This window comes from Pararge aegeria, chromosome 13 (genome assembly GCF_905163445.1).
Source record: "Pararge aegeria chromosome 13, ilParAegt1.1, whole genome shotgun sequence".
Lineage (NCBI taxonomy): Eukaryota > Metazoa > Arthropoda > Insecta > Lepidoptera > Nymphalidae > Pararge > Pararge aegeria.
Window position 1 is genome coordinate 6,443,210 of NC_053192.1, and position 21,652 is coordinate 6,464,861.

Here is a 21,652-nt window from a genome sequence, read left to right on the forward strand (position 1 = left end):
GACCGCCGGTTGCTTGGGCATACAAAAGCCCCGCAAGCGAGATTAGATCAATTGGAATATCTAAGACGTCCACCGTACTCCCCGGACCTTACTCCAACAGATTACCATTTATTTCGAAATTTGGATAAAGTATTTCAAGGAAAAAAATTCAATTCCGATGGGGCATTCCAAAGCGCCTTAAAGGTTTTTTTGATACTTCCGAATGGTTTGTTTTAGTAAAGGGATCAATGAACTACCTATGAGATGGAAAAGTGCATAAATACTGCAATAGTAGGTACATCATCATCATAACCAAAGCTCTACAGCCCTGGGTGGGCCTTGGCTCGATCAAGCAATTTTCTCCATTTGCTGCTTCTTTCCAGCTCCGAACTACCAAAACCCTCATATCCGTTTCAACTCAATCACTATACCAAGGTCGTCCTCGGCTTCTAGGCCCCTCCAATTTGCCCTTCATCAATCGCTTTGGAAGCTCGTGCCTTCCATGCATTGCACATACCCCGCCTATTACATTCTCAACAGTTTAATGGTTTGGGCGGCATTCGGTTCTTTAAAAAGTTTTATCCTTCATTCGAAAATGGGCAGATTGTTTTCGCCTTTCTCGCTTAAGAATCAACACTCAGTGCCTATGTAAGTATTGGCCGAAGCAATGCCTTTCGACAGGATCTTAGATTGAAGATAAGGTAACAAAAACAAAGTAACATTCATTTGCCGTAATTCTCCTGTGAATGTCGGTTGGGATTTCGTTGTCCGACTTCACGAGAGAATTATATACGAAGTCCCCTTGCTGTGCCAAAGGTGTTCCAATTTTTAGTTCTAATTGTACATATTTCCATTAAATGAATATATTATATTTTTAAAAACCTTTTTGTTTCTCCCTTATAAAACACCAATTTTTTTATGTTTGGATCTAATATTTAAGAGTTGCGAAAGACTAGAGGCTCGAGCCGAACATAGACAAATTATAATAAAAAAATTAAAAAAACATTTTCTTTGCTTGTCAGCTTCGTCTTTATCTGTGTTCTTTATTTTCTCATCTGTAATATCTTTGATAAGTTTGATTCTTTGCTTGTATTTACGAAATTTGAAGAAAATTGAATTATGATTATGATTAATATTATAAATTCGTTACTTTGAAATTTGTATTGTGTTTGAACTCAAATAGTGTTTAGGTTCATGTGAATGTGACTTGTTTGATGATTACTAAAATATAACTGTAATTGCGTTTAAAAACATTATTATTTTGAGGTTATAATAATCTTGGGAGTATGGACGAAGAACCTCCAAGTCCTGTGAAAAAACTTCGCAGTCCACTTCTGGACAAGTCTTTTAACAACAAAACTTCAATAACGTAAGAACTTATCATACTTGGATGTTGGATTGAGCTAAGAAATTACGATTGCGTTATTTTTAACTATAATTCTAAAAACAAACAATTCGCATTCTGATCGTAGTTTCCGTGTTACATTACTTAACAATTTATTTTAGTTTAACAGCGACTGACGACTACGGCTTTGTAAAGATATAGCCGTAAACTCTGATGTTGTTCTAAAACTTTTTTTTCTTTCATTTGCTGCTAAATAGAGCTGTGTCATGCAAACGATATACTATATTATGTTATGTTTCCTCAGCTGCATGCAAGTTCCAGAAGGGTTATTTGAAAGCAAAGCTGCAGAGAAGCACTTCAGTAAGTTTGGGAAAGTGTTGAGGATACGTTTATTGCCCAAGAAGCATATGTGTATTGTTGAATATGATCAGCAAACTTCAGCAGAACGAGCTGTGCTAAATGCTGGAGCTTTTGATGGCTTTATGTTTGATGTAACACGTACTAAGCCAAGAGTGTAAGTATAAAAAAAAATTATTAGGTAATATTTTCTGTTTTGATTTTTATCATCAAACTGCTAGATTTTGTGACTGTTGTATATATTATATATGTCACAAATACATAGCATTTCGCTTCCTTGTGTATAATATGTACTGCTACAATCTGGGATTCAATATTTCTCACCATCAACAATATGAGTAACTTCTGATAAAGAGAGAATAGGCCTCAAGGCAAGCACACTCTTCCTTATGCTGCAACATCACTTAATAAAATAATAAAACTCTTTATTATATGCTAAAACTAAACATTAGAAAAACAACTTAGAAACTAAATTAGGGTGTAAAGTAACTTAATGCCTGGTATAATTGTATGGAGCTTACTAATGAGAGTTGCATAGTAACATTTAATAACTGTGCAACACTTTACAATGTTTAAGGGTTATATATGTATTTAAAAATAAGATTCAGATTTACTACAATATTCAAAACAAAAATTTGTATAATAGGTATTTTTATTGTTAGAAAGCTCTTTGAAAGATATTACATGTACAACCTTTTTAAAATACCTACAATATATGTTGTTTGTAAACTGTATATTATAATACACATACAATATGTAAATGATAAAAAACTTATATTGAAATAAGTGTTTCCCAACTCTTTTCAGATGTCGATTCTCTATCACTTCTTTTGGTATTCATAAACAATAAAAATTTACAGGTTACTGTAAGAATGCTATATTATAATGTGCAAATTTAATTTATGGAATATCTGTAGGTTGTGGCAAATTTCTACTAACTGACAAATAACATGAAGGTATAAATTTTCAGAAGAAGAAAAAGTAAAAGGGATGATGACCCTGATTGGCTCCCAGACCTAGATGTAAAAGCAGAGCTATCAGCTATGGTTGGAGCGCCAGCATACAGAATCACTCGGCAAAAACGTATGTATACATATTTATTTTTTATTTCTTTAGCAAGATTCCAACAATCTCCAAGATTATAATCATTTTCATAAATTTAATATCAAATATTCCATTGCTTTGTATAGTGGTTTGAGTTGAGAACCTGTGACAGTATATTTTTTATAACTTAATATCAGAAAATATATATTTTGTATGTTGGAAATAACTAATGGCTTAGATTTGGCAGAATTAGATTTACTATTTAGACAAGGTTTTCTTTCCTGAAACTTTTTTATGTAGGTATTTCTTTTAAAATGCCGTTTTACTGCTGCTATTAATACAATGCTAACTGTGCATTGCATAGGCAGTAAATCAAAATGATATCCAGTGACTAGGGATACAATTGACTTGCCCATCTGCCAAAGCCCTGCAATCGAGAAAAGGAGAACCCATGGAGAGCGGATAAAAATGTGGGAGAAGATAAACTTTTTATCCATTCCTTGTGGAAAAAAGCTTGTCTAGTCCAATGCTAGCTATGCTATAGTACTAGAAAAGTTTCTGAGGTGATGCTACAACTTTATCTGAACACAATATTTATGTTAGTGTTAATTTCAAACAGCTGTACATTGGGGTTGAAATTGTGTGATAACAGCACAATTCCTGCATAGTAATAATAAGTAGTAAATGTAACCAATTTTGTCTCATTTTTTATACTTTCCTCATCCTAAATTCCTTGTTACCTTTTACAAAATATTGATTTTTTAATGTAAATAAGTATCCTAGTTTTAAAAAAAAGACACTTGAATACAGAACAATATAGCTCCAAGGCACTACCAGGAATTGGAAGATGGATATTGCTTTTCGAGTTATTAATAATAATAATAATAATAACATTTAATTAAGATAAAAATCCATAGCTACAACAATAACAATTATCTTACGAGTATTTACTATATTATAAACTAAAATTGGCCAAATCTATAAATAATTAGGAATCTCATATCTAAGGTAAGTACCCTCTTGAGCACTTGGTGAGTGTGTACCAACCCAGTACTCCATATAGGGATTTTTCTGCTATTAACTATTTTTTTTTTGTTACAGCAATGGAGCTTGCAGTACCAAGAAGACAATCGTTGGACTTAAAAGTGCCTGTGAGAAAAAAGACTATTATAGAAACACCAAAAAAAATTAAACCACCCAAGTAGTAAGTATATATAGTAAATTATGTCATCCTCATCTTTACTCTATTTATTATAAGCTCTGCTGGGCACTGCTCTGGTCTGCTCCTCGCTATAGGAGAGTGGGATACCGAGCATAGACCTGCCCTGCATCTCCAATGCAGGTTGATTCAGTTGTTGTATTATTGTAGTATTCTTATTACTAAATTATTTAAATCTACTTAATTATTCCTGTCCCTCTGGGCTAGGTCATGCTTTGTTACAGAGAGTGGTGCCTTCCAATATAGAGTAAACTACAAAATATTGTATATAATACAAAATTGGAAAATGTACAAAATATCACATACATTTATGCATTGGTAGTTTCAAAATTACCTGAGGAATCATGTGATATAATCATATTATACTAAACACAAATCATCTCTGTGCCTTTTTGTATTTCAGTATTTTTTATACTTATATATTTTTATATCCCATTTTTGTTCTCAATATACCGTTACGCACCACACCGAAACATATGTTTAAGAGCCCAGTGGGTAGGACTTCGTCTTAACTTTCGGGCGGCCGAGTGCGAATTCCAGCATGCACCTCTAACTCTCTATGTTAATACTCAAATAATATATGCTTAAGCAATTGTGGGAAAACCTGCGTGCCTTAGAGTTCCCCATAATGTTCTCAAAGGTGTGTTGAGTCCACCAATCCGCACTGGGCTAGCTTTATAGACTACAGCCTTCAACCCTTCCCAATGTTGGAGGAGACCCGTGCCCTATAGTGGGCCATTAATGGGTTGATATGTTGATGATGATGATGATAATATTATGTTTGCTTTCAGTCAACCAGCCAGTGGTATTGAATCTCCTGTAGCGGTGATAACAGTTCCTACCAGTCTCACTACCTCAGAGGCAGCAATTGAACTGCATAGACTTCGCTCTAGGATCTCCTTAACGTCTGATGAGAAATGGAGAACTCTGGATGCAAGGGACAGGTAATTCTTGTATTATATTGTAATCATTATAATCATGCTCACGCTATAATGTACCACAGACTGACAGAAGAGTATTGTACCATTTTGAAATTATTACACTTTTCGTTTTTGCCAGCTGGTGCCCGCAACTTTGTTCACGTTTGTTAGTTTTTTTTTAATCATGATGAATGACGTATTGAACAACTTTTAAATGGCAACAATTCCGTATACTTTTTTTGTGCTAGTTCAAGGCAGCTCAAGCTTTCAAAAGGATATTTCGGTTTCTCCAATTTCGCAACATATTTCAATGATGCTCCTTTTGATCTATAATAAATAGACCAACATAAAAATACTTTTTCAATTTGTACCAGTCGTTTCTGAGATTAGCGCGTTTAACCAAACCAAACAAAGAAACATACTCTTTTGCTTTATAAAATTAGAAATGATAAAACTTCTTGGATTGCACTTATAAACCGCGCTATCGATGTTTTTATTAATTTGCGTTCTGGATTATGATATTTGTTAAGTCAAGTCAGGGAAATATCGGTCCGACCGATATTTCTCGTTATATTTACATTTCAAATGTTTTTAGAGTGCTAAGAGCCTGGGGAGGAGCAGGCTCCAGGGTGAAAGTAGGCGGTGCTACCATCGGAACGTGCCCAGATATGTGTCCGGAAAAAGAATTGCTACATAGATTATCGGAACATCAGGTATTTAGTGATACTACTTAAAAATTGGGACTTTACTCGGACCTTATAAATGACATCGAAACACTACGAAAGCCATTGAACTCTTCAATATCATGCACCTTTCAAGTTTTTAAAAGGATTGTTTTGGTAGTTATAAAATACTATGTAGTTTAGTGTGATGTAAATTAAAAAGAGTTATAAAATAATACACCAACTATTTCCAAAACAACAGTTTATAAATTGCTAATTTTTTGTAAGCGAGATTATTAATTTATATTTATTTGCACATATATGATACGTACATTAATAGATATTTGTTCGTATGCATATACTTAAATAACCTAATAGGTTTAGGACACAAACTGTCATTTTAAAATAAGCTTTAAGCGATTGTTGAAAGCCCCCAGATGGTAGTGATATATTTGAATTGATCTATTATTTGCAGGTTATGACGCTAGAAACAGTCATTGACTCTGACGGCGTGCTGGAGCCTTGGCGTGCGGTGAAACAGTACAGTAGAAGCTCTGCCGACCAGGAGATACCTATGTGCTATGAGTTAAGACCGGCCAGCGTTCTTATGCGCACCAGTGCTTATTTGCTGCACGAGATAGCTGATACTACACGGCAGGTATATGTCAAAATCATCATCGCACCAATCGACAGACGTCCACTGCTGGACATAGGATTTTGAATCGATTTCCTTATTCCACGGTCTTGTGCTGCCTGCTTTTATAGTTAGGTTCATTTGATAACAGTTTATTTTTGTTGAATTATGAGCTACGCTTAAACATTGCGACTTACATGCTTGACAGAAACCAATGATTTGTAATCCATTGAAGTAAATAGAAAAATTAAATCAATAAAAAGTAAATCCGAGCAAATTCTGTTGAGAATGAGCGATAAGGGAGCTTCGAACTAGATGAACTCCCTGACACATCTTTGTGCGCTGTGGTTTGAAGTGGGAGGTCTCGGTTTCTATTTCCGGCAGTGGTAATTTGGGATCTCTGTATTTCCTCTGGTCTGGTTTAGCGCTAGGTTTCGGCCGTGGCTAGTTACCGATGTCGCTAGGCCGATTAGGGATATTATGGGTTTAATATAACTGCCATACCCACTAAAAGGTTAGATGATCTCCCTGAATAATTACTTACGACCAGTCAAGGGCCTTTCAGGAAGTGTTTTAATTTGTAATCCCAAAAACGACATCTCAAGCTTATGAATGCTAAAAGAAGTTCATCACATCAACCGATAGACGTCCACTGCTGGACATAGGTCTTTTGTAGGGAGTTCCAAGTTCCACGATTCTGAGCCGCTTGGATCCAACGGCTACCTGCGACGCGCTTAATGTCGTCTCTCCACCTCGTTGGGGGTCGACCAACGCTGCGCTTACCAGTACGGGGCTGCCATTCCAGCACCTTGGGACCCCAACGTCCATCCTTTCTCCGAACTATGTGCCCGGCCCATTGCCACTTAAGCTTCGCGACTCGTTGAGCTATGTCGGTAACTTTGGTTCTTCTACGAATCTCCACATTTCTGATTCGATCGCGTAGAGATACTCCGAGCATAGCTCTCTCCATCGCCCGCTGAGTGACTCTAAGCCTTCTTATGAGGCCCATAGTTAACGACCATGTTAAAGATATGCCCGATAATGATATTATAGAAGAGATAGATCTACTATATTTCTTGATATTCTCAAGGTGACGCTAGCAGACTGGTTCCATTTCATGTGGGATCGATTTCGAGGAATTCGGAAAGACATTACTCAACAGGCTCTTTGTTGTTCAGGTTGGTTATGTATATATATTATGTATATTTACCTTTTTTTTAACGGGTAGATGCATGAAACATTCACAGAGTATTAAATAAAGTTATAGACTTAAAAAAAAACCAATTAAATTAAATTAAAATTAATATTTATAATATACAACAAATGTGACTTTTTGCGATTGTTTTAGATTATGGTACGGAACAATTCGTACGCCAGTCTGACTAGCACTTGGTCGGTTTTTAATATTACATTTATTCGCTCACAATTGTATTAACATCAAAGAAAAATGGACCTTATAATCCTAATTATAAAATATTATATTATGAAATATATGATTTTTATAACACAAATTTTATCGTTCAACAACATGCGTTCCTCCGGAGCGCGTGCTGTTGAACGTAAATAAAATGTTAATAATACTGTTTGTTTATCAGAATCCATACGCCTGGTTGAGATTTGTGCTCGTTTCCATGCGCACTGCGCCGCTCGCCTCGCTGACCTTGAAAATACACAGTTTGACCAAAAATTGAACACTGACAATCTCACCAAGTGTCTGCAAACCCTCAAACACATGTATGCAGATGTTGGGCCCGAGTGTAAACCCAACGAGGCAGAGTTCCGGGGGTACATCGCGCTCCTGAATCTCGGAGACGCGAACTTCTTGTGGGAGGTTAGTTTTAAAATAGTACGCACGCCGTCTTCCTATCATAAACGCCAGTAACTGTGCTTTAGTACCCCATTAGTGGAGTAGAAGTTATGCTTCTTCTTTTTTAAGTCCTTCAACACCTGGTGGTGTATAGCGCTAAGACTACTTTTTTTCCATTCGTTTTATCCCAAGCTGCAAACTTAAGTGATGTCCAAGATAAATTGAAAGCCATAATTTCCGCTTCCAGAGTCCGGTTCCATGTTGCCTTTGGCTTTCCACTCTTTCCTTTTCGTTTGCTTCTTTACTGAGATTGTCATTGTAAAGTGAAATGTAACCTATATTGGTTCTGTACTTGTTACACAATTGTTAATACAGATATTTTTTATTTGCAGATTAAACAATTACCACAGATCATCCAAAAATCTCAATCTATCATGTTCGCCATTCAAATATACACAACACTTGATAACAACAATTACGTGAAATTCTTCCGTCTCGTTCAAGAAAAAGCTACATATCTTCAAGCATGTATTCTTCTGCGATATTTCAATGACGTGAGGGCACGAGCGTTAGCGAGGATTGTGAAAGCATATGCACCCAGAGGAGGTTCCCGATATCCTGCAGAAGATCTAATGAACACCCTCGCTTTTGAATCAGTCGAAAACATGAAGTCATTTGTTAATCATTATGGTTTGCGATTTTCGAAAACTAATACAGAGCTTACTGTTATTTTGAACAGAAATCACTTCATTGAAGATAGTGATCCATACCCTCTTTCTAGAGCTATAAATCTGATAGAAATTAAGCGACAATGTACTGTTGGCGAAGTTATTTCGGGTGGTCAACTTCCACTTTACAATTATGCGGGACATGATCTTTATTCGAGTTTCAATACAGACGGAAGATTAAAAGAAACTGCATTAATTGCTGAAGATTTAGGTTATAATACCCTAAATGACAGCAATAAACATGTGCAGGCATTAAAATTAGAATTGCAAAAATTATTACAAGGAAGAAGCTTTGAGAATATAGAAAGAGTGGCAGAACCGGCCAAAAATATCGTGAGAACGGAAGCAAAGCAAAGAAAAGAATTTAACACATTTACTAAAACCACGATTGAGACACCTGTAAGCAAATTATTCTCATTCCAACCAGCTACACCAGTTGCCCCGACAGAGGTTATAACTAATTCTCCTGAAAAAGTCTTACCGGAGAGTTCCAAAAATTTATTCACCTTTTCGAAACCACAGGAAACTAAAGCAAACGTACGTGCAAAAGACTTAATGGGTAGTGTATTTGCAGCTAAATCTATTATTGAACCAAAAATAAATACAGATAGTAAAAATGTTTTTACTAATGCAAATGTAAGAGGCAACATGTTTACCAATGTCAAAGATGCATTTAAAACTACTGAACCCAGTAATGTATTCCAAAATGCGTCAGTTGTAAAGTCTATATTTGGACAGCAAAACGATATTAATTCACAGGAAAACAAAACAGGAAATGTAATTAACAAGAATATTTTTGCAAGCACTAACACTAATTTATTTTCTCAAACTGGTGCTAATAAAAACATATTTTCGAATGCAGTAACCAATTTATTCAGCAACTCTCATAATGTAGAAAAAAGTGCTAATCTATTTGCAAAACCACAAGAATCACTACAGCCTAATATCTTTGGATCAAATGAAAAAACACAGACTCTTTTAGATCCGCAATCTATTTTTAAGGCGGAGAACATTAATAAAAATATCTCTAATGGTGATACTGCAGTAATGTCACCAAGCAGCTTATTCAAAAGCGCGAATGAACCTGCATTAGTTACCAATTACACAATTTTTCAAACCAAAAATAAAGCACCAACAGTGGCCGATAATATTTTTAATTCTGTACAATCAAAAGACGACGTTTATGAATTTGTCAATAGTGACAACGATAATAACTACCTACAAAGCAATGCTGAGCGAGATTTTCAACAGGAAGAAAGGAAGCGTCAAGAAGAAGAAATTAAACGCCAAGAAGAAGAAAGACAGCGCCTAGAGGAGGAAGAACGAAAACGCCAAGAACAAGAAAGACAGCGCCAGGAAGAAATAAAACTTCTTGAATTGAAAAGAAAAGAAGAAGAACAACGAAAACAAGAGGAGCTTAGGCTGGAAGAACTAAGGAAAATCGAAGAAAAGCGTAAAAAAGAAGAGCAGGTGAGACAAGAAGAATTACGAAAAAAAATAGAGGAAGAAAAAATAATGGAATTAAAACGGCAGGCAGAGGAGCAGGAAAGACAATTTAAGGAAAGAGTAGAAAAAGAATCTTTAGAACTTATAGATGAACTTGTAAGAGAGGTCAATGATGAAACTATTCATGTTATTTTAAATGAAGAGGTTGAACGCTTAATGAAATTGGTTTCTTATGCTAAGGAAATCACTGAAGATATACTTACCGAATTATCTAATGAAATCTGCGTATCGGAAATAAAAGCTGAAATATTTCGAACTAGGAAAATGTCGCAAAAGTGGTTTCATATTTGGAGAAATCAATTTATTAGGAACTGTAAAAGACGAACTCTGTTAGAGGATACGCCGGTTTGGTTAACAAATAATAATCACCAAATAGAAGCCAAATTTCTGAGACGTGCAACAGAAGAAGCGGCGTTGAGTAATATGAATGCTATTCATAGAGGGTACAGGTTTGTAGGTGAATTGAAATCAATACCTCCTCCAAAACCGTACAACATTGTAGATTTAATACGATCACCTCTTTTAAAACGCATGAAGCAAATTGAACATCCATATGATAAGTGTTTTTTTTGGAAAGTAACTTTAGTAACATCTAGTACAAAATGGCTTTATAGGAAAATTCATATTGAAAAATGGATAAAGGAAGCAATGGGTGACAGTAAAAATCATGAAATTAGTAACACACTTATCCACGTAGGAAAACAATCATGGAATAATTTAATAGACTTTGCTGTTTCTGTTAGTTTAATCAAAAGTGAAGATTTTAGTATTGCCAATGAAGCATTAAACGGTACAAATGGTGTAATATTTTATGCTACTGAAAATGATAATAATTACATAGAAGTGATTGAGCAGACTTTAAAACATAAATACCAATATCAAATAGTTCCGATCGCAGTAATTATAGCAGAATCTCATGAACCGATGCAGCTAAAATATATTAATGAGAAGTTAACATTATTTAGAAATAATGGTACTATTTCAGATTATAAATTTTTTTCCGTCGAACTTACAAATATAGCAAATTCGATTAATACTTGTACGAAAAGCGCTTTAAAATGGCTCGCAAAAAATTCTCCAAAAACACCCAGTCTTGAAATAGATCATTTAAAATCAATTTGTCAGAGATATCTTGGTAATGAAATATGGTACAAACTAAAGTGTGAAAAGGATAAAAGAACAGAAACTGTTCTTAAAAGTTTACATAAACTCGTTGCTTGTTACAATGTAGCTGTAGATAAGTTAACACAAGTGATAACAGATGAAGACCTTTTCAACTATCCCTCTTTTCCATTAGAATTTGATCAATATTTAGATAAAATGTCTCCATACCCAAAACCGTACGAATTTATTCCTAGTAATGTGAAACAATCAGACAATACTATTGCCATTATTAATATAATGCAAAAGCTTAAACTTCCAGATCCAAATAATGCTTTCCCCAAGAGTATATGTAACATGCAAGAGCAGATACGTAAATACTGCAATCAGATTGGTTGGTTTTCTGATCCCGAAGAGGTGGTTTGCAAAGTTGTTGCCATTTTACCCAGTGAACTAGTTGATACAAGTATACCAAGTGATCAATTTAGTCAGTACTTCCATAACTATGATCTCATAGATTTGTTAAATGTAATAGTGTATGCGAAAATTAATAGCTTAGACAATTTTGAGAACAGATTTGCGATGTACAAAAAACCTGTCCTAGATGAATATCGGAATATTCATTGGTTGTTTGAAATTGAAGTTTATTCAAAAGCAAAACACAAAGTTTTGGAATATGAAGATGAATTAGATTATTTCATAGAAGCTAAACGGCGAAGGTTAGATGAAGATTCGCAAGAATATTTAATGCTTGAAGAAAATGACACTTCAAATGTGGAACAAAGTATACAAATGGCAGATATTAATATATCTGCATTTGATACTTATAAAGATGCTGTATCTCAATTGGAAGATCAACTAAATGAAGAAAAAAAGAAATCCGATGAACTTGAGCAGTTACTCAGATCAGCACTTTCTAATGTGTAAAAGCATGTTCTAAAATGTAATAATATTTTATGAATGTATTTATTTCAATGTAATAAATATAATTTTATAATAAATAATATAATTTATTCACTTAATACAAATTCGGATCGATTGATTAAGACACTGATACCCAAGTTAATATTCGCATGATGGGGATCAGTGCTTTCCCCTGTAGGATATAGTAGTGTTTGAGCAGAATGATTACAAATTGTTAATTTATAAATGATTGAGTAACATGAAATTTCAAGATAAATGTCTTATTAAATGATTGGCGATAAGGTAATTCTAAACTTACTACCATCGCTTAAGGCAGCATTATTTTAATTTTGTTGATGCCCTCATTACAGAGCTATAAATTCTTACTGCTGCTATGTTAGCGAATCCCAAGGACTGCATACATATATATCAAGGGGCGTGCTACGTTGAAATTTAAATTTTTTAAAACAGTTATACATAAACATAAAGTGAATTTCCTGTGTACCATTAATATTATTATTTCAAGATGTATAGACGTTTATTCATGTTATCATCGCAAAACATTAAACCAGCCATAGAAAACCTCTAGACATTTTCTTTTTATTTTAAGTTGTCGCATTTTAGATTTAAAAACAAGTTATTTATCGAAAGTCATTAGACCTATTGTATTATTGTAATGAAGAGGAAAATATTTATAAACTCAACGGGGATCAGTTTTCAAAGTTATAAAATGCTAAGTAAATTGATTTTTGAATATTTTGTTTTATTTTATTTGTTCATGGTCATGAATTTGATGAACTTATTTTTTTAAGTAGTTACATACAGATACGACTTGAAGTTTTAAAAGTGCGTATTATAATAACTAAAGTAGGGAGCACCTACTTGTCAATTAAATTGATAGATATTATTGAGAAACAGTGTTCTCACATATACACAAAGGTGTGTGAAGTCTTTCAAGCTACACTTAGCCAACATGGTGGACTACAGCCTACACCCTTCTCAGTCATAGAGAAGGTTCCCCTTGCTCTGTAGTAGGCCGGTAATAAAGCTGATGAAGAGACAGTATAATATTTAGAGATTTAATCTCTTAGTACAAACTTTTACACTCTTACATGCTGAGTTGAAGAAAAGCTTATTTGTTTGAGCAGAACAGGATCACGTTTTCTGAGTTCTATAAGCAACCTACAACTTATGGAGGGTAACTACAACTGCTGAATTATGTCGATTTCTTTTTATTCCAAATATGTTGTATTGAACAAAATATAGCCTTTTATCTGTTATTATAGTTTTTAAGGACCTACTTTGCAATGCTGAGTGGTAAAGTCTTAAAATTTGGGAGTTACAGGTTGTATTGTGAAGGCATTAATATGGATTTATAATTTCTGAATTTTCTCTGGTCTGATGGGAGGCTTGGGCCATGGCTTGGAAGCGATAAATGGCATACCGGTACGATGCCGCGTATAAATGGTTAAGGGAAAAGGTTAAATAAAATTGACTTATCCCTAACAGGAAAAATGAAGGAAAGAAATAAATCTGTAAATGTTTTATTTAACTATAATCACTTTTACATTGAACAACACTCAAACAGGCATCTACAAATTCTGTAAAAATTGGCTCTTGCATGTATTCATTTATTAAAACATCTGGATGAGGAGCTGTGTCTAATATTTCTAGTATTTGTCTTACATGTGGATTTTCTAAACATTTTCTTAATTCTTTTGACTCTTCTGTAACAATATAATTATATCAATAATGATAACATTTACGTAATCAAAATTTTATCATTTTTACAACATAAGATCTATACTTATAATAATATAAAATAATAAACTTATCAATGACATTAATTCATTAACTAGTGAAATTTGTTACACTCCATATTATAAGGCTTCTACATTTTCTCTCTACTAGTTCCCCAGCAGCAGATTTTGTGGATATTGGAACTCCCTACAAAAGACCTATGTCCAGCAGTAGACATGAATTGGTAGAAGTGATGATGTTGATGATGATACAAGGTGTAAAGCAGAGTACAAAAATTGATCATTGTGTATTATATCAGGTTGCAATTTCAGATTTGACTACTTATTTTTGAATAACAAGACATATTGAAGCTCCATTTATAGAAACAACTTTTATTAGAGTACAGTATTAACTCTATTTATGAGATAACATTTGATGTAGCAAATTGTGGTTTCATTTGTTACAAAAAATGTGGATTAGTGCCAGATTTATTTATATTAGTTGATCTTGCAGAAGATTGAGCTTGACAGTGTTGTCTACTTTATCAAAAGCACCATGTGTTACTTAGACTCTGTGAGGTGTTTTGTAGGGAACTAAATAACCAAATTCTTAAAGTCTCTCTAAACTTCATAATAAATTTACAATTCAATTATAATTACCTAGCAGTTTCAGTTTTTCAGTAGTAACAGTGTCTTCTGTAGGAAAATCAAACTCAAAAGTATGATTCTGAGGCTGTTCTTGTGGTGCTGGTGGTTGCGGTGGTGGTGAGCACAGCATCTCCTTGTGAAGTTTGCAGCAGGCAACTGAGCAACTATAGTTGAAATTGCATTAAGAAAACATTAAGTTAGCAATTTTCTACAGACAAGACACGTGGGATATGAGATATTTATCATCATCATAATAACAACCACTGCTAAGCAGTTTTTTTTAGGAAGGTTCTAATTCCATGGTTGTGCTGTTTGTTTTTAATGGCTCCCTGAGATGTGCTGGATCTTGTCTGTCCATCTTATCGGGGGTCGACCAACACAGCTTACCAGATTATTATTGACTATCATATTTTGAGATTATAAAGCAGATTTTACCATTAATACTCCATTGCATAGTAAAGATTCAAATAAATAAAATAGTTACAAACAAAAATAACCTGTGAATTAATAATAGCCTATGAAATATTAGCAAAATAACTATGCAGTCCAACTGTGGTCACTTATGGGAATGGTTAACAGCTGCTGCTATGACCTCTTTGAATTTCTAGACTTGCTCATTGGGCTAAATAAGTGTCAGTTCTCGGACCAAACGTGTGGACCAATGTTTAGACATGGATATTATTGAAAAGCTTTGTGTCCGATGACCACTAAACTTTTCTTTTTAATATATATTATCTCAACTTTACATATATGTACTATAAGCTGAGAGTTTATGACGATTTAGTATTTTCTCAACACAAATAAACAATAGTATAAATACTTAATGGTAATTAACACAATCTGTTGTTATAGAAGCAGTTTTATAAAAGCAATTTATTACTCACTAGGGCTCTCTACATGTAGGGCATTTATATTTTGATTCATTACTGCATTGCACACAGCTCATCTTTAAAAAATTGATGTATGAAGGGTAATTATTTTCTCACAAATATTTTGATTGATAACTAATACAAACTATATTTAATTTAATGACTTCCTTTCAGATTTCTATTGTTAGGTACCTATTTGAAAAAATTTAAAACACAAAAAAGTTAGCACATGTGCGAAGTTTGTTTTGACACTTCAATCATTAGTCGTTGGATTGACGTTTGATACATGACAATTTTCGTTTTTTTCTTCGCCGTAGGTATGGAGGGTAGAGGTAAGGAGAGTCATCTGTGTATATGAAAAAGTGTCGTCAAAATGAATTAAATTAGGATGGCGCCACATTTGCATCAGGGTCACTCTTAAAAGAAGCGCCAAATATAAATATTGTTAGAGTAGGCTTGAAAAATAAACAAGGAAGTATGGAGATACAAGGAAGTAAGGTTATATTTACCACAATATTTTGTACAACGTAAGTTGTTGAAATTCTCAATAATTAACTACTTTAGTCGATAATGACATTAAATTTTTTAACTCGGCATACTTCAATTCATCTACGATTGCTACATTCATACCATACCCTGTGCATCCACCAGCGCCATTGAGGAGGATTTTTGAACTGTTATTTAGCGCATACACTGGACACTTTTTCAACTTTTCTCCCATATAAGATGACTCTCCTTACCTCTACCTATGGAGGGTAGAATAACGGTGAATTAAGACAACAAAGTTTGTTTAATTTTGTACTTGAAAATTACACTTAATAAATATTTACAAAACTGCATTACATAATTATTATTATCTACATACACTTTAACTCGACAGAACGTAAAAATAATTAGTACCTAGGTATAGTAACATTAATACTAGAGATACCTACAACAGCTATTATTCTTCTAACTAATTTTTTTTTTTCTATTAAGAATTAAACACATGTTTATTTAATAAATTAAAACACCGTTTGCATGATATTATGTAGATATATCTATTTTAAGTTTTCGTTGGTGGGCACAAAGTCTATCTTATCTCTAGATATATTATGTCATATCGTTCTTTAAATTTTATACAAATGTACCTACTTATGTTCTAAGCTCTGTTGTTGTAGATACAAATAAATAAGTATTTAATAAAAAAACTGGTAAAGTGTGTGTCGGGCCTTGCGCAATGTAGACAGGATAAGGGTTCTTTGTTGACTACGGAACTCTAAAAAGGAAACGTACTGTGTAAAACACTTCTAAAGCTTATCCAATAAATGCCCAATTACTGATAAAAACAAGTTACTGATAAAATAAATTAAACTTAAATGCCATTGGTTCTCAAGGTAGTTCATTTTCCATATGTATAGTTGCTACTTTTGTAGGTTTACGTACGCGAAGGGTGGCAACGGGACATTATTACTAAGCCGATCCATCCGTCCGTCCGTACGCGTCTTTCGATGTGTCAGTATCTCTAGAACCACCATAGAAGGTAGTTCAAATTTTCACAAAAAAAGTTGCATATATGTAATGTATGAGCATACAAGAAACATGTATCTAAGCTTTTTCATGTTGCACCATGCTACTAACACTTCGTGAACAAGTTCAACTCACACTTAGCCGGTTTTATTATACACACGCCTCAAGCCCATGGATACTTTTTAGTATATTCTCGAAAATATAATCATACCCTTGGTACTTTTCGAAACAACTCGTTTATAAAATGTATATATTTTTTAAGTGCATTTAAAATTAATACCCGGCAGGTATTTATAACCACTTAGCTACGGTTCGAAACAGAGAACCGTAGCTTAGTGGTTTAAACATTATAAATTGACATCTACTCTAAGTGTAGGTAAAAACAAAATAATAAAACACGTTTATCCTTATGTCTCAGTTTTCGGAGATCAATGGTTGAAGAAACTTACTTAATGCAGGTGTGGCTGGCAATTGAGTGAAAAGCAAAAAAGTTGAACTGATAACCCTTCAAATAAGATCATAAATATTAAAAGTATTTTTATTCTCTTTCCGAACGAAAGGAATATCATACAAAAGACGGTACCTACGCCGGATATCGGTATCAACTTCGCGAATTTTTTTTTTTTCACATTTCACATTTTCAAATTTATTTAAAAATAAGGAGTCTTTGAGGCACTACTTTGCGGATGTCCATGATATGATATGAAAGCATGAAGCTTTGCTGAAGTTCGCCACAACCAGACAAACCTGCACGGTGTGATCGCAATTTTTTTAAACAAGTATCTCCAACACACTCTTTACACACGTTTCGCTTGCCGAAGCCTAGGAGATGTTGACTTTACAGAGACAAATAAGCGCTTTGCAATTGTCCTTTGAAAAGTAAAGCGAAGCAATGACATACTCTACCTACGTTTACTTATTCAATCGCGTGGAAGTTAACTAGGATTTGTATGGAATCGAAAGAGGGCCATCTAGTTTTAATACTGGGAAACAGAGAAAATCACACAGAGGCACCCAGAGCGGGACGTAAGCATGATTTTGTTTCGAGTTGCTCAGCATGCAAAGGCAGTCTTATTGGTGCACGCAATCTCTTACAGACCATTGTTTACAGGACTTGCATATAGAGAGCAGGATCGTGCCATCAACGTAGTAATATGTACATAACCAGTAGGTACACCATAAATATTTGTCTGTTTCTCGCATTTCAGCGAAGTGCAAAGTTTATTTGACCGTGTTAAAGGAAAATTAATCATTAAAAGATTTTATCTATTACAATCTATTATAACTCTGCATGCAGGACGGGTTTATTGTCGCTGATGTAGTATGCGAGATCTGGTGGAGGGGTTCCGTTTTCGGCAGCTGCAATTGCGTGATATCTAGCTCTCAAGTGATGCGCTGAAGCTTTCGGCTGTCGCTCTCGTGTGAAGATACCTTTTTTGTTGCCGCCCACTCGTGTTATTGCTGGAAAAATGGTTAGCTTAATAAGTATGCATCAGTCTAGTTGAAAACTAAATTGGGCAGCTTCAATTTGAGCGAGATATATTTGAAAATCCCTTTTAGACACCTGTTTCAATGAATTAATCCGAATAAACTTGAGAAATTAAGGTTTTCAAAGAACTGTCTTACAATATTGTTAAACAAATAAATCGAAGAGGAAAGTGGATACGTCAGGTCTTTTCACTGGGTTTTGTACACAGTAGAACTTACTTTGCGCAGTTTTAAAGTCAGCGAAGTTCCAAATGAGCTCTCCAGAGAAGAACCCTGCGTGACGAAGTTTATCGAACGCTTTGAAGTGTTCTGAGAGCAAAGCGACTTGATATTCTTCTGACCACACGTATTCCGGAAACTGTAATTATTAATATTAAGGTTTAATACAATGTTTTTTAAACGTTAAATAAAATCAGAAGCTATCTTAGGGGTTTAAATAGGAAAAAAATGTTTATCCGCGTCTCGGAAACTTTCGGAACAAATTGATGAAGGGAAGGTTATGTTTAAGCTTACCAAATGAAGGCCAGCAAGAGTATCAGCACCGTATTCACTCATGATAACGGGTTTGTTATGTTTGCTATGCCACGCCGTAGCTTCATCAAATACGTTCGTTGCTATAGTTGATAGCTGTCCGGTATTTGCATACCAACCATTGTATCGGTTAAAACAAATCACATCTAAATATTGACCCTGAAAATATAACCAGCTATTATTTTTCCTCTCTTTTCAGTTCAGCAGTTTATACTTTAGGAAATTTAAATGTAATTCCATGAGCAGTGGTGTATATAGAATTATCAGATTGTAAATATAAGAATATACTTACAGATTTATCATTTAAATAACGCTGAGAAATGGCGATGGTAACAGGTCTTGATAAATCCATGGTTTTAACATGTTTTACAACTTTCCTGCAAAAGTTTTTTTTTTAAATTATTCAGTAAATTATAAAAGGTACTTTTTGTTAATTAAATCCATTACAGGGTTGAAGAAAGTATCAACGATTTTATATGGATTATTCTAAAAGAAAACTAAAAGCTTACGTGGATGCAGTCTTAGGTAACAACTAATAATTAATAAAACTCTTCTTACTTAAAATAAGCGTCAGCATTGTAGTTACTGGATCTGGGTTCATTAGAAATGGACCACATGATCACACTGGGGTGGTTCTTATCTCGTCGAATCAGTTCCGTTAACGACTGCTTATGTTTTTCTAGAAGAATGTCCGTGAATATGCTGGAATAATACAACAGAATAAATAAATTAACAATAATGTATATTCGAAGAGACTTAAGGCCCATCAAGCAACCTTGTGCAACACCAAAAAAATATGAGGCAAACAATAAGATTGCTGTTGAATCAAATTAAATTAAGAGCCATTCGTGTGGATGATGAATACAAGCTACTTTTAAATATATATTTATTATTTGACTGAATTTTACATTAACCATTAAGTGCGCAGATGCAGCTACTTTAGGTGTCGATTAGCTTTCCTTAAAAAGTTATCACACCATGCAATAAAATACGTAGACAACTACAAGTCAGTATGTGTGCGGGAGCTGTGGTGATACGCTCGACCGTAACAATAGGAAGATCTTCCTCCGAGCGGGTGATCGTGCTTGGGGACCGAGGTCCGAACATTCATTTTTGGAAGTTGTATATATGGGCATTCTTCGTGAACACTTCGCTAGCGCGATGCAGGATTTTTGTAGCGCCATCTAGTTTTTGTAATGTGAAGACCGCTACAGTAAGTATTTTTATTGCATGGTGTGGTACAGGGTTTGTTGATGGGCCTTCCAACCTTTACATTATATAGCTGGCCCATGTTTCCTAGTACTTACTCAGTATCAACGCTAGGGCATTCGTCAATAATCATGATGCCCTGTTCATCGGCCATCTGATAGATTTCTTCGGCGTAAGGGTAATGCGATGTGCGGAAAGCATTAGCTCCTACCCATTTGATTAAATTAAAGTTTTTTACCCACAGCACTGGATCCCAGCCTTTACCACGTATCTGATGAATGAAAAGTATTACGAGTGCTATACAATGACAACGTTTTGGATTGCTTATAGAAAATATAATCATTAATTTCATTGCAGCAATCATCATAAAATAAAACTTAAAACCTCTTATTTATAAATGTAAAATACTCTTTAACACATTTTTTATAGGAAAGTATTAGTGACTAGAAAAATATGTATGGAGTGTAAGAGAAATAAAAGAAACTGACAAGAAAAATATTTGTCAACTTACGTCGGAATCCTCGTGCATCCCAAAGCCTCTTAAATAAATAGGTTTATCGTTGAGGTAGATCGTTGTATTGCTCCAAGTTATAGTCCTAATGCCCACTTTAAGGTTGTAAGTATCTAAGATTTCTCCAAGTGGACCTATTAAAGACGCCTGAAAATTAAAATATATACATTTTTAAACCAGTATTAGAATTTGTATGTAAGTATAGCTTTTTTGCTAGCAACTTGTATCTTAGACTGATGATAATATAGTTATGACACGAGTTATGCCTGATAAGAAAATATAATAAAAATTTAAATTATAAGTTACCTTCAACGTGTATAAGTAACCAGGAGTAGAATGCATGAGATAAGCCCACCAGAAATTGGCGTTGCCAATCTCTAAAAGACCAGCACATTCATTCGCCCCAGCTACTTGCACTCCGTTCTTATCAAACAATTGGATAAGACAGTTCACGTCAGCGGCCCCCTTGTAGGTAACGTTATATACCACGAAGCCTGCAGGCAAATAAAGTAAAAGGTTAGCATGATTTTATCTAAAAAATACTACTCTTAAATAGATTAATATCTGTGTAAACATATTCTAAAATATAAAAATTCAAGGATGATATCTCCAGAATTAAATTGACAAGTCTAAAAAAAGTGCTAACCTTGTTCACAAAGAACATAGTAAATAGAATCATACTACCCGTAGCACAGACAAATAAGGCACTTAGATTTGGATAGTGGCCATTAAATATATACCTAATCTCATAGGAATTTAGAAGTAATCTAGTTTTAGAAATTATACCAACCGAACTTGACAGTAGTACAGCATTGAATTTATTTGCCAAAAACTCACTTGAATAACGACGGGCTAAACATATGCGCACAGCTTTAGTGTACCGAATGAACATATTTAGGTACAGTACATGTACAAGTAAAAGTAAACCTTTGACAAATGTAAA

General features: G+C 34.3%; 3 protein-coding genes across 3 annotated transcripts in view; 1 reads left to right on the plus strand and 2 right to left on the minus strand.

Moving 5' to 3' along the window:
- Positions 1–1,063: 1,063 nt before the first annotated feature.
- On the plus strand, positions 1,064–12,795 carry LOC120628612. The gene is made up of 10 exons (XM_039897074.1): positions 1,064–1,348; positions 1,629–1,838; positions 2,652–2,764; positions 3,827–3,929; positions 4,736–4,888; positions 5,460–5,577; positions 6,002–6,184; positions 7,251–7,338; positions 7,756–7,991; positions 8,360–12,795. The coding sequence occupies exons 1-10, from the start codon at positions 1,266–1,268 to the stop codon at positions 12,227–12,229; spliced, it is 5,157 nt and encodes a 1,718-aa protein (XP_039753008.1). The 5' UTR covers positions 1,064–1,265; the 3' UTR covers positions 12,230–12,795.
- Positions 12,796–13,733: 938 nt separating this feature from the next.
- LOC120628835 (zinc finger HIT domain-containing protein 3) lies at positions 13,734–15,722 on the minus strand. Its single transcript, XM_039897458.1, has 3 exons — positions 15,477–15,722; positions 14,605–14,756; positions 13,734–13,932 (listed from the first exon to the last, which is right to left on the minus strand). The coding sequence occupies exons 1-3, from the start codon at positions 15,536–15,538 to the stop codon at positions 13,754–13,756; spliced, it is 393 nt and encodes a 130-aa protein (XP_039753392.1). The 5' UTR covers positions 15,539–15,722; the 3' UTR covers positions 13,734–13,753.
- Positions 15,723–16,271: 549 nt separating this feature from the next.
- LOC120628698 (beta-glucuronidase) overlaps positions 16,272–21,652 on the minus strand; it is a 33,116-nt gene continuing 27,735 nt past the window's right edge. The window contains exons 6-13 of the mRNA XM_039897263.1: positions 21,016–21,203; positions 20,710–20,856; positions 20,297–20,469; positions 19,548–19,691; positions 19,282–19,366; positions 18,972–19,148; positions 18,678–18,816; positions 16,272–18,431 (exon numbers count right to left, since the gene is read on the minus strand). Of these exons, the coding sequence (XP_039753197.1) occupies positions 18,250–18,431; positions 18,678–18,816; positions 18,972–19,148; positions 19,282–19,366; positions 19,548–19,691; positions 20,297–20,469; positions 20,710–20,856; positions 21,016–21,203 (1,235 nt within the window). The 3' untranslated portion in view covers positions 16,272–18,249. The remainder of the gene's footprint in view (positions 18,432–18,677; positions 18,817–18,971; positions 19,149–19,281; positions 19,367–19,547; positions 19,692–20,296; positions 20,470–20,709; positions 20,857–21,015; positions 21,204–21,652) is intronic.